We start from the raw sequence: 12,621 nt of genomic DNA, 5'->3' as shown, positions 1-12,621 counted from the left end.
AATGTCTGGCTCTACTGCTATTAAGGGTCAAAGTTGTTCAAAAAATATGTTTTTTGATAAATCGAATGAATGAATCGATGGATTTTGATTAAACTTTCTGTGAATTTGTTCCTATTCAGGAGTCATAGTTTCATGAAGCAACCGAGTTTATCCGCCGCTTTGGGCAAGTGAGGAATTCTTGAAGGTCTTGATACAAAAACTACCAGAATTTTCTAACTGGTTGTTGGAATCAATAGTTTTTTTTAGTTGATGCACTAATGCCCTTTTGACATTTTCGTCCTCTTTGTAAAATCTTGTAGCATTCATAATTTTTGCGCAAAAAAATATTTCTTTTCTCTTGGAACTGACAATTTTAGACATTCAATAAGTTTCTACATTAATTTTGATTTATTTTCCTGACTGCGTGTAATTGTTATTATATTATTTTCCTTCCTGGGTTTTCAGTCAAAGTATGAAACGTGGTGATGAACGTGTACCAAGAATCATTCTTAGTCGGAAAGCACGGGAGATCACTTCGCCCACTGCCTCATCGCCTTTGAAAATGTCCACCGCAGTTGTGGACGAAACGTCAGGAAGAAATTCCGATAGACCACGGCTTCAAAGCCCGGAAAACATTTATAAATGTAATTTTTATATCGTTTATTTCATAACGTTTCGGCGAGACAACCACGCCATCTCATATTTAAAATTCATACAAACTCATAATTGCGAAACATTAGAATCTTTTAGGTCTTGACTGTCTTGAAACCTCAAATTTGTTTCAATTAAACAAATTTGAGGTTTCCAAATTTTTTCAGAACTTTGACCATCAACAGCAGTGGAGCCACATATTTTTTCTGAATAAACCTTGAGTCAGATCTTCTTTTGAGCCGAAGAACGCCTGAGTGCTCTTTTGATTAAGTGCTTACGGAACATCCTGTAGTACGTTTTACTAATTTCGAAAAAATCGTTTTTTCTCCTAATTTTCTGCCTAAACTCCGCCTGTTGACAGACCCAAAATTTGAGGCAAAACACCCAAACAGGGAAATTATATTTAGCGTGCACATACACGCACGCAGACTGGAAACGAGAGAGATTTTTCATTCGGCAAGCATCTGGGTCGGCTTGTAATTAGGAGAAAGGCCCAGAAAGTCGCTCTTTATGCAACGGCTGGATATTAGGGTTAAATGATGCGGCAACAGAAGGGCGGCCAATAAAAACCGGTTTGGCTGTTCTGCAGGCGGAAGATGGATAAGTGAAGAAACAATCTCGTTTTAGCCATGAGAAGTTTAGTCCACGTTGAAGAACCACTTAGCACACGTTTATTGGGTGAATCCATGTGGGTTTTTTTTGAGCTGCTAACAATCACTGAGCGCCCCCTCAACCAAACAAGGCAGGTAACAATCGCGTGGTGGCGCCCGGTTGGGGTCCCCCCAGTCACGCAATTCACATAAATGTCGAAGAAAAACAACGCCGAATCACCTGCTAGAAGGGAAATTAGCCGCATGATCCATAAAATTACTTCTGATAGGTTTTGTGTTGACAGAGGGGCAATTCGGTCGAGTGAAAGTGAAAGGGCGGCGTTCAGTGCGATCCCCATTATAGGAGCGTGACATGGAGAAGGAAGTGGCAACTTTGCCTGCTGATGTTTGATTTGATGGAGTTTTCCCCAACGATAATCCAAAGAGCCACATCGTCGGCGCTCTTGTTGCATTCCTAATAATGTAAAATTCGAGGTATTTTGAGTAATTTGAATTTTTTGAAAAAATCGACCTCTTGGTCTCCCCTTATGAAATTTTCGACCTAAAATCAAAATTTGGCAACCGTGTCTTTTGCGCTCATTGAATTGTTTCCGATCTAAGAAGCTGCCGAATAACGAATTTGAAGGTTTTGAGTTCACAATAAGAAATATATCGTTAATTGAAGCTTGCGACCGCTTAAAAACGCTCAAAATAGACAGAAAATGTTGATTATTTGAGAACTGGAAAGTCCGCAGTGTTTTTTGATCAGCCTGTAGCATTCCTCGCCTTTTTCCGGTGAAAATAATGTGGAATTTGAGGTATTTTGAGCGACTTGAATTTTTTGAAAAAAGCGACCCCTTGGTCCCCCTTATGAAATTTTCGACATAAATCAAAATTTGACAACCGTGTTTTTTGCGCTCATTGGATTGTTTCTCCAGCAGCTTAAACTCTTCCGTAATTGTCCAACGGTTTGATAATTCGATTAGCGTCATTTATGGCATGTTTCTCTTGCCTTGGCCCGTAACGTATCCAGGAAAAATTCAATAAGACCGTCTTCAATGAAAAAGCGAAGTTACGTGAGCGCTGCCGGATAAAGTTTTCTATTTGATGTACGGAAGGAGCGGGTACAGAACGTAACGACGCTAATTCCGTTAGTCTCGCAGAGTGTAATTGGTAACCCTATACGGTATTGTGCCCCCTTTTTGGGCCCGCAAAGATCCGCCGGGACGAAATGCAATAAGCATCCGGGATGAGGCCACACCGCATGTGTTTGTCGAAGACAATCACACCTTTTCATTCTTCGTTTTACGATGCAAGATCGACCAGAGTACAGTTCCCCTGATCGAGCCAGGTATCGGGATGTCATGTCCGCCTATCTCGGCTCAACAATCTTCTACATACGATTTGCATTTACTAGGTTGATGGTTCCGTTGTTTGCAGCTGATGGTGTGAGTTTCCTCAACTTTGAGATGCTCAAAACAATTCTGATGTGATGGTCAAAAACGGTGGCAAATGTTGGGCTACGCCACTGATGTAAAACCCTATCCGGCGTCAAAAAGCAGATCTGAGCAGGTCCTTTTGTAGTGGAGCTATTAATTAAAAGAGGACGCACGTTTTCGGACTTTTATATTACATCCGGCCACCCTGGCGCAATTAAAAAGCATAAATTGATCGTTGAATATTTAAAGGGTGTCGCTGACGAAGCCTCAGCATTTTCGCGGCCCGACTGAGCGCTGGGCCCGATTAATTCGATAACAATAATCAGCTATTCGTATCGACGCCCAACTCATTAGGCAGCCGGTCCCAATATTTCCAGACTCCTCGATCCATAATCTCGACTGGCTGCGGTTTTTCGACTGAATAATTAAAGACGCGTTTGTCTCAATTAGTTGCTTAATTGACGGTTCTCAGTTCTGGGTGCTCCCAGCTCGATGACAGATAGCTTTTAATATAAAGGGCTTGTTATGGCATCAAAGTTCGCAAAGTGCGATCGGGATTATTATATTAAATGGCGGTTACGAGGCTGTTGGTGCTCGAAAATTACCAAATTGGGCCATTGATTGATTGATGATGCTCCAAGACACCTGTGCTGGGTGTCACCTGGGCCAGCTTTATTAGCGCTCACTTACTTAATTAGGCACTTGCACGCTGGCTGCATCAGCCAGATTTATTGACTGTCTGATTGCTTCATTTTGTCTCTCTAGGTTTTCTCGCCTAGTTATGCCCTGGCCTGATTTTCCTCCAGAAGGAGTTCAATATCCAAACTTAAGGATAACAAGAAGTCCAATGGATAAAAGTCGGGACAGTTGGAGTCTAATGTTTCCTCATCAGTTACAGACTGTTGCAAGCAAAGATTCTGCTTTGCTTTCCTGTCACTATTTGCAAAATTCATCAAAGCACAGTTTAATGAAACTTTCGATTCGGGTTCATTCTCCAAACACCATCTTCACTTTTGGCATAAACTTGCCTCCAAAGCGTTAATTTTTTCCATCAAGAGGCTTTTCACTTAGGAGGTGTAAATCTCATTGTAATTTAAAGAATTCTCTCTCAAAACGTTTCAACAAACAGTCAGTAAACCGTTTTTCCTGTTCCGTTTCCGTTTGGAAAAGTGATCGGAGACGTATCAACAACAAGGAGAAAAGCGAAAAATTCCGTCCTAATCGAAGTCAGCCGATCCAGATATTTTATTTATGGGGCGGTCATCCGATATCAGTCCCGATCCAGAGCGGGTACAATAGCGACAGCGTTATTTAATGCCACGATCCAGAAATGATAAATTGGCCGCTAATAGATTCGGTGACCTTAAAAGAAAGTGAATTCCCGACAGGAACGGAAACACGAACGACGTGAACCTTCTAATACAACAACGCGAAATTCTGGATCAACTTAAAAATACATTTTCCACGGTTGTGAAAAGTTTTCCAGGAAATGCTATTGTTTTGGACGTTGCTTTGTGCCAGGCGAATTACTAGCTGGTGGAAAATTGGTTTCTTTTTAAAGCTCTTTGGCTATAATGGTGTGTTCATTTTCCTGGCTGAATAAAACACTTGATCTCTTCCGATGAAGCAAAGTAGCCCTGCAAGTTTACAACGATTTCACCATCCCCCCATTCTTTTCAATTCAATTCCGATATCCCGGAAATACTTCGGAAGCGTTTAAGCAGTGTTTTATTGTCTACCAGTCCCCAATTCGAAAGTTTTTATATCATATTTATTCAGAGACGCCGGCGGAATGAAGTTTTTGCCCGCTGACTTATCGCCTTTTAAAAGGGGGGCATATGGAATATCTGGTATTCATCCCCACATAAGAAATCGTTTATATATGGCCCGGAATTGCGAAGTGAGAGGTTCGTAAATATGTAATGCCTGATTATAAAACAGAGCGGTTTTTGCGCCCGATCCGGCTGTGACAAAGCGAGTCGTTTTCCCTTTACATATCGATTCAAGGGCGAGTTTTGAGCATATTTCACACAAGTGAATCGGCCGCATTGAAACGGCAAAAAACCTTCTGGACTGGAAACTGAAAACCGTGTTTGTTCATTAACATTGCATTTTGCTTCGTTTTTTCCAAATTTGCTTTCCCGACACAAATTATGAACAATATCGCATATCCAATAAACACAATTCGCTTATTGGAAATCCAATACTCTTCCCGAGCAATTATTGCGTTTCATGTCTATTTGTGTTGCGATTGCGGATTGTTTTGGCGGAAAACCGTAGTTTTTCTCTCGTTTATTGCCCCGCCATTCGATCGATTTTTTAGGCCGATTTAGAGACCGGTCAAGTTTACTAATAGCCCGTATATTTGTTTAAATTTCAGTTTTTTAAGCCACTTTGTTAAAAAAATGACAATAAATTCCGACGTCCAAATTCTAAAAAAATTGGTATATGTGGACGAAATTTTTCAGTAAATCGTTACTTATGCAAATCGTAAATTGGAATTTCGACCTACAAATTCAAAAATTTGCCAAATATCGAACAAAATGTCCCCAAGTTGTTGCTAATGGAGTCAAAAGAACGAAGTCTTCCCTATAAAATTATAGGAATAACCGTCTTCTAGCTGCTCTCAGTTTTTGTTAGTGAATTTTTAAACCTGCCCCGTTAATAGAGTGACTAGACAAATTGAAGTTTTGACCAACAAATTCAAAAAATTGTCAAATATCTATAATATTTTTCCGAAAATCGCGACTATTAGTCATAAAAAGGAAAAATCCTCTATAAGATTATGGTAAAAGCAGTTTTATAGCTGGTCTCAGTTTTGCTTGACAAATTTTTAAAACTTGGCGTGCAGATAGTAGGGTACGAGCGATTGAAATGTTGACCTCCAATGTTAAAAAATTGACGAAATCGACGAAATTTTTCAGAAAATTGTTACTCACCAATATAATGGAGTAAAATATGCCGTTCTAAATAGAGCCAAAATCAGTTCTCTAGCTACTCTCAATTTTTGTTAGCGAATTTTAAACTTGCCCTGCTGAATCCATGATTACACAAATTGAAATTTCGATCAACAAATTTAAAAAATTGTCAAATATCCACAAATGTTTTCCGCAAATCTCGACTAATAGAGTCATCAAGGGGAAGTATTCCCTATAAAATGATGGTAAAAGCAGTTTTCCAACTGCTCTCAGTTTTGCTCGACGAATTTTTAAAACTTGCCCTGCTAAAACCATGATTACACAAACTGAAATTTCGACCAACACGTTCAAAAAATCGTTCTATAATATGATCACAAAAGCAGTCTTCCATCTGCTCTCATTTTTTGGTAACGAATTTTTTAACTTGCCTTGCAGAAAGTAAGATAAGAGCGATTAAAATGCCGTCAACAGTAAAAAAATTGCCGAAAATCAACGATTTTTTTCAGAAAATGGTTAATTAGATTAATAGAGCGAAATCTGCTCTACTAAATAGCGCCAAAAGCAGTTCTCTAGCTTCACTCATTTTTTTTACAGAATTTCTTAAACCTGTCTTGCTGAATGTGTTAGAAAACAAATTGAAACTTTGCCCTGCTGGTTCAAAAAATTTTCAAAAATCGACGAAATCTCAATGGAACTCGACATCCACGGAATTATTAGACCTTTGCTTAATGCAACCGCATTAAAATCAATAATCTTCCAATTCCCACTTTCGACTTTCGAACTGTCAGTGGTTTTACTTTCACGAAAAAATCCCACTTTGCTGAATCCGTGTTCGTATCCAGCCCAGTTTTTTGCTTGCAAATGAAAATAATTCATTCTTCCTGCGACAGGCGAACCTGCCAATATACACATTCAGGACCAGTTCGCTGATAAGCGATGACTGATGATGGCCCGACGAAAAAAACCTTGGCCAACAAGCGAAAATCTGTTGGGGTTTTTTTGGGAGCGCACAGATCCCGATATCCTGCACGTACATACAAATGTAATACATGTAATCGGCGCCCTCTCGCTTCTCGTCACTCAGAGCAAAATTAATTATTATAGTCGAATACCCGGCGCTATAATTGCCGCAATTATATCGGCCCGATTAAGCAGTAATATTATTAATGAGACCCTGAGTCCTGCGATAGTTTCCAGCAGTTAATTAATTGTCCCGTTCTAATCATATTGTGTCTGCGATGACGAAAATGAATCTTCTTCTAATAACCCATCAATTCCTAGCCTGATCAAAGTGTGCAACTTTGCAGCCTGGAAATGTTCACTCGGTATATTAAGGAAACATTGTGCTCCTCGATGGTCCAAAGCTATTGATAAATGACCGCTATCAGGCAGGATTATTCCGAATGAATGGAACGTAAAAGTGAAAATAGAGACGCCTTTACAGCAATAACAAAGCGCTGGCTTCGATAGTGAAGCGAAAGAGATGTGTATTTTGCCGGAAAAGCGGGCAATTGAAGTCATCCGACTGCAGATTGGCCAAGAGGTCATAAACGTGAGATAGCTGGCCGATAAGCAGTTTCCCTGACTTCTTCAGCACTTTGCCTTATGATAAAACGCTTGGAAATGTCTGTGTGGCCACAAAATTTTGCGACATTGCCACTTTTAAATTTAACAAGCATTTAACCTTTTTCTGTTCGGAATTTTGCAATCTCTCCTCGTGTTCGATGTGGACACTTAACTCAATATTTGCTGGAAAAAGTGGCGATATTTCAAGCAGGACTGTCCCAATTAACGGAAGGAAGTGGAAACATGTCCCGTGACCTAAAAAGACGGCGACTCATTAATTTCGGGACAGATTCCGGTGTCCACTTCTTTGCCGACAGAAGAACAGCGAATGAAAATGCGAAAGCAATCCGGGCAAACAATCGAAATGTGGTTTTTCGACTTTTGGCTAATGGTTAACTTCCGCTAAGTACGCCGGAAAATGGGCCCTTTTTGCTAATCTGCTTCGTTGCCAATTGGATGCGAACTTTTCGGCTACGAGCAAAGTAATTGGCCATTTGCACTGAACACTGAAAGCTTTCCATTTGGGCTAATTAATTTTCCGATTACTTTTGCTTCAGTGTCAACATGGAACCTCGAACCGCAGCCACAATGGCTGCAGCAACACTGACATGAGAAGATGAAATATCGTCGGCCGATTACTGTTTCCATTTGGATACCTACAAAATGTCCCACATGCATATCTCTTTCTACGGTAAACGCGATAAGCTCGGCCTGCAAAGGCGAATTCGTGCGGAAGTAACTTTCCAAAAATGGAGGCGCTGCTGCGTTTCAAATGTGCATTCGCTTCACTTCGGTCCAACGTTTGTACATGAACGCTTATCGCAGTTCTCGTGTTCTGGACAGTTGACTTGATCCAAACCCCATTATCAGCACACTAATCAATTGTGTTTTATCAAATCAGTCATTTGCTTGAAACTGGTGAGTTTTCCCTGCTTAATGCCTAGGTGGACAAAAATTCCTTTCTGACGTTTTGCAAGCACAAGTAGTCTGCATCTTATTTCCCTAGGGCAAATTTTCAATTCGTTATCCAATACTTTCAGCGAAACAAGTTTTAAAAATTCGTCAAGAAAAACTGAGAGCAACTAGAAAACTGCTTTTACCATAATTTTATAGAGGATACTTCCCATTGACTGTGACTATCAGTCGCGATTTTCGGAAATAATTTGTGGATATTTGGCAATTTTTGGAATTTGTTGGTCGAAATTTCAATTTGTGAAATCATGGTATAAACAGTAAAAATTCGCTAACAAAAATTGAGAGGAACTAGAGAACTGGTTTTGGCTCTGTTTAGAACGGCAGATTTTGCTCCATTACGGTGTTTGGTGAGTAGCAATTGGTGAGTAGCAATTTGCGGAAAAATTTCGTCTATTTTTGGCAATTTTTTGACTTTGAAGGTCAACATTCTACTATCTATCCTACTTTCTGCACTGCAAGCTTTAAAAATTCGTCGAACAGAACTGAGAGAAGCTAGAAAAGTGCTTTTACCATCATTTCATAGAGGATACTTCCGCTTCATGAGTCTATTAGCCGCGATTTGTGGATATTTGGCAATTTTTAAAAATTGTTGGTCGAAATTTCAATTTGTCCAGTCACAGACTTAAACGCCGCAATACTTTACCACGTTTAAATGTATTTTATGTTGTATCAATAATTTTTAGTTTAGTAACATTGGTTTTTTTTGTTCCAGGGACCGGATCTACAGACTGAACCTCAGCAATATCAATCAATCGAGCTGCGAGGTAAGTTTCCAACTTTGAATTCTGCCACTAACGACTCAAATGTGACCACAAATCTTGCAAGCGTTTCTTGTCCATTATTTGGGCATTTCCAGCCATAAAAGTCGCGTTTTCCGGTTGGCGCGTGAACCTGCAGGCAGGAACGGGCATTTTAACAGCACGGAACTTTGTACTGAAATTAGTTCAATAAATGTGGACTAATTTGCGCAATTAAAACGAGCAAAAGCTCCGAATATATTCAGCTAACAATAAAGTGCAATTCCTGCAAATTGTCGCCTAATAATCGGATTTTCCCTGAAATTGCAAGATATTACGACGATGTATTTAAGTTTCAATTGTACTGTACGCTTTTCACCGTTTACTTGCAATTACTGAAAAGCCAGCAGGAAAAAAGCGAACTTTTATGATTTTTTTAATTGCATCGAATTGTGTTTGTTGGGAATTGAAAAAGTGCGAATAAACCCAACCAGCAGCAGCGGCAGGTGTGAATCAGTTAAGCCTTAGAAAGGCTTGTCAGCGGCAGGATGTTTCGCGCATTTATTGCAGCCGGCATCAAATTGGCAATTGCACTCAATCCATTTTAAAAACTCCCGTTATTTAGGCGAATCATATAAAATCAGACACTGTTTTTCCTGCTACTAATCCGGCAGTGTAATCGAAAAATCCACGCGACTGCTATTAACTGGTGGCGGAAAAATGCAGACTACCACTCTACTACCATGATTGGCTGAACAATAACTGCAGCAATTGCATTGTGGCATGTTTGGGCCCAAATCCATGCCGCCAACTTTCCATATTATCATAATTGCGGTGTCTGGATATCGCCCCTGGAAGATATCAGTCAATTTCGGCACGCCATCCAGGAATAATATTTATGCAGTCACGGCATTGATAATGCTGCATTGTTTCGGTATCATTCAATTGGCTGCTTGGATGGGAACTTTCAGTGGAAAACAACTGGAATTATCCACATGGAGGCTCTGTCCTGGTGTCTTAGATGGAAATGACGCTGATTTTAGTTAACCAAAAACTGATCAATTTCTTGCAAGTTTTGCAAAAATATTACTTTTCCTGCTAGTTGGGCTTGACTCTTCTGTTGAAAATGCATCCTTCAGATGCAATCCAACGTTGAGCTCAATGCAAATGTAGGAGGAAAAATGCAGATTTTTTCTCCTGTAGGCGCAACCTGCCTTAAATTGTCCTCATATTAGGATACATTGCATTTTCGGCTTTCCGGTCTTAAAAAGTCCCACGTTTCCTTCAAGTTTCGCTTGATTCTCCATTTGAAACAATCTTTTCACGAATTTTTTTAAACGCCGATATTCTATTCTCCATTGCCCTGTTACTTCTGTGAATATTGCTCAAGTGTTTCTGCTAGAAATTTCCATTATTTCTGTCACTCTGTTTTGCAAACTGGTTTCCATTTTTATGGACGATTTTTTTTTTAATTTGCATTGCTGAATCTGTTCGAAAACTTGAACTTTCGACCCAGAAATTGCCAAATATCAACGACATTAAAAACGTCCAAAATTTATGAATCATTCAAAAATATATGAAAAATTGACGAAACTTCAGACTTCAGACAATCGACGCTGAGAGAGTAAATGGAGCAGCCATTTACTCTCTCAGCTCTATAAAAATGTATCAAACGAAATGCTCTAGTCGTCTTGATTTTTCTAAACAATTTTTTAAGGTGAGGGACGTTTTAAAGAAAGTGTTTTTCAAATTGAAGAAATTTGAGAGGAACAACCTGAAGACTCTTTAAATACATGTGCCTCAATGAGATGTCATGGGGTTGATTAACTCAACCAGTGTCGTGCCCGAAGGGCTCGGCACAACTTTTCCAGCAAACCATGTCGAAAAAGTGTCTGATTTCAAAGAAAACCGAGAAACCCATGTGTCTTGTGAAGTTTTCCTAGTATGTTTCTCTCAGTTGCGTTGTTTGATTCTCTTTGAAAAAACACATGTTCTTCTGAACTTTGATGCAAATCCTGCGGATTCAGAAGGATCAATTGTTCTCAAACGATCTATTTCTTGATCAGTAAAGTTCAGCAGTTTGAAGTTTTTTTTTCGAATATAAACCGCAGGCACAAAGCATTAGGTAGATAAGCACCATTGTTCCAGTCAGCGATTCAACATCTCGTAATGAATACTCTGCATGACGATGTTCGCCCTGCAACATCCCAGCGGCAATAAAGGGATTTCCTGCATGCTTGCCGCAATTATAATTGATATCGATATCTGGCGAACTAGTCGGATGCCGAATTAAGGAATAATCAAACCGAGGCTTTGGTGGGCGTACAGAATCAGAAGTTTTCCCACTGTTCTAACCATGTCAAAGCAAATTAGAGACTCGACATTCAACTTCGATGAAACACGGTATGTGTTAGAGATACGGGCGTTATTTCCATCGCTGCCAATCAATAAGGACGCGCGCTAATGAAGCTTCTTATACAGTCACGGGAAAATCTCCACAGATGGTTTTTTAGGGAAAACTTTCGCGTAAACTGAACATAAATATAGAAACACGGTATTACGACGATTGTCTTCGTTTGATGCAGCGATAAAGCGGCAGTGTAGAGACAACAAATATGCATCATTCCATCTCCGGAATGGAATTAACTTTAGAAATATTTGAATTCCGGCTAAACTTTGCCCGCCGAGTGGCCGGTATGATAGAAACTCAAATAGCATGATGAGGATGCTTCAGAAAGCTTTGTTGCATTTAAATGAACGTTCATGTTAAAGCGTTGTTCTACGCAATCCAATGGGCTCAGTTGTTTTCCCCTTTGTTTGTGCATATTCATCGTTAAATCGGACCGGACGATTGTTCGAAACCAAACATGAACAACCAGAAATTTCAAAATTCGACTTGCGATATTTCTTTTAATTAGCGGATAAAACCCGGGTCGCAATCGATTCATATGGTAGAAAATCCCCGAGATTTCGCTTTGTGCTTCATAAAAATGCCGATGCCAGCGTATTTTTTAATTCTGAGCGCGAATGCAGGGCCGTAAATTTGTAGCTAATACGGGACCCAGCTTTTGTCTCGTAATTCACACTATACCGGAGATTTATGCTCGAATTGCTGATATAAAAATCTATTAACAGCAATTTTGCCATATTGCTGCACTTATTAAAGGTCAGGGATGGTTTATGGTGGCCAACGAATAAAACCCACAAGCGTATGCTGGTTGGAATCCTTTCCATTTGAGCCAAATCGGATTGTTTCACGCTAACGTTCAGTTTCTTTTCCGCTATTAAACAGTAATTCGGTTTTAAATTCAGATGCGATTCCTATCGATTCAACTGCTTCGGCTTTTACGATAATTCGTGAATCAGTGAGCGTGATTGGGAATAGTTAAGGGCTGGGAAATGTCCTCGTTCTTCATTTGGTTCGATTGCTCACAGACTTTTCATAATGGAAGTTTCTAGAAGAAATGGCTGGTTGGGATTAGTCACAAGAAAATTAGATGAAAAATTGGGTTTTTCAAACTCCAAGCAACTCACAACAAACACTTTTCTCAGTTTACTTGACTATTTTAAACCTTCATCACTTTAGGAAAAAAATTAAAGACATTTAGTGTTTCTCTGGAAGATATCGCAATGCAGGAAAAAGTTAGGAATTTATTAAAGTCCTGCTCTAAATTCGAAGTGTTTAACCGTAATAAATCTACTACTTGAAACCTTGAAGGCTTCTTAAGTTATATTTGCTGGTGGACAGCAGAATCAAGCAAAACCT

At 39.6% G+C, this 12,621-nt stretch overlaps 1 protein-coding gene and 1 long non-coding RNA gene across 3 annotated transcripts in view; one reads left to right on the top strand and one right to left on the bottom strand.

Annotated features, from left to right (window-relative positions):
- LOC125505805 overlaps positions 1-12,621 on the bottom strand; it is a 71,892-nt gene that overhangs the window by 5,384 nt on the left and 53,887 nt on the right. The window lies entirely within an intron of this gene.
- The window catches only part of LOC109543404 (semaphorin-2A), a 158,167-nt gene that overhangs the window by 116,650 nt on the left and 28,896 nt on the right, over positions 1-12,621 (top strand). For both annotated transcript variants that reach the window (XM_048670390.1, XM_048670389.1), the window contains one exon: positions 8,831-8,882. In XM_048670390.1, the coding sequence (XP_048526347.1) occupies positions 8,831-8,882 (52 nt within the window). The remainder of the gene's footprint in view (positions 1-8,830; positions 8,883-12,621) is intronic.

Source organism: Dendroctonus ponderosae, unplaced genomic scaffold, assembly GCF_020466585.1.
Source record: "Dendroctonus ponderosae isolate FM_Combo_2020 unplaced genomic scaffold, Dpon_F_20191213v2 Dpon_F_20191213_1, whole genome shotgun sequence".
Classification (NCBI taxonomy): domain Eukaryota; kingdom Metazoa; phylum Arthropoda; class Insecta; order Coleoptera; family Curculionidae; genus Dendroctonus; species Dendroctonus ponderosae.
The sequence above is the reverse complement of the archived record's forward strand: the minus strand, read 5'-3'. Positions and strand labels throughout refer to the sequence as shown.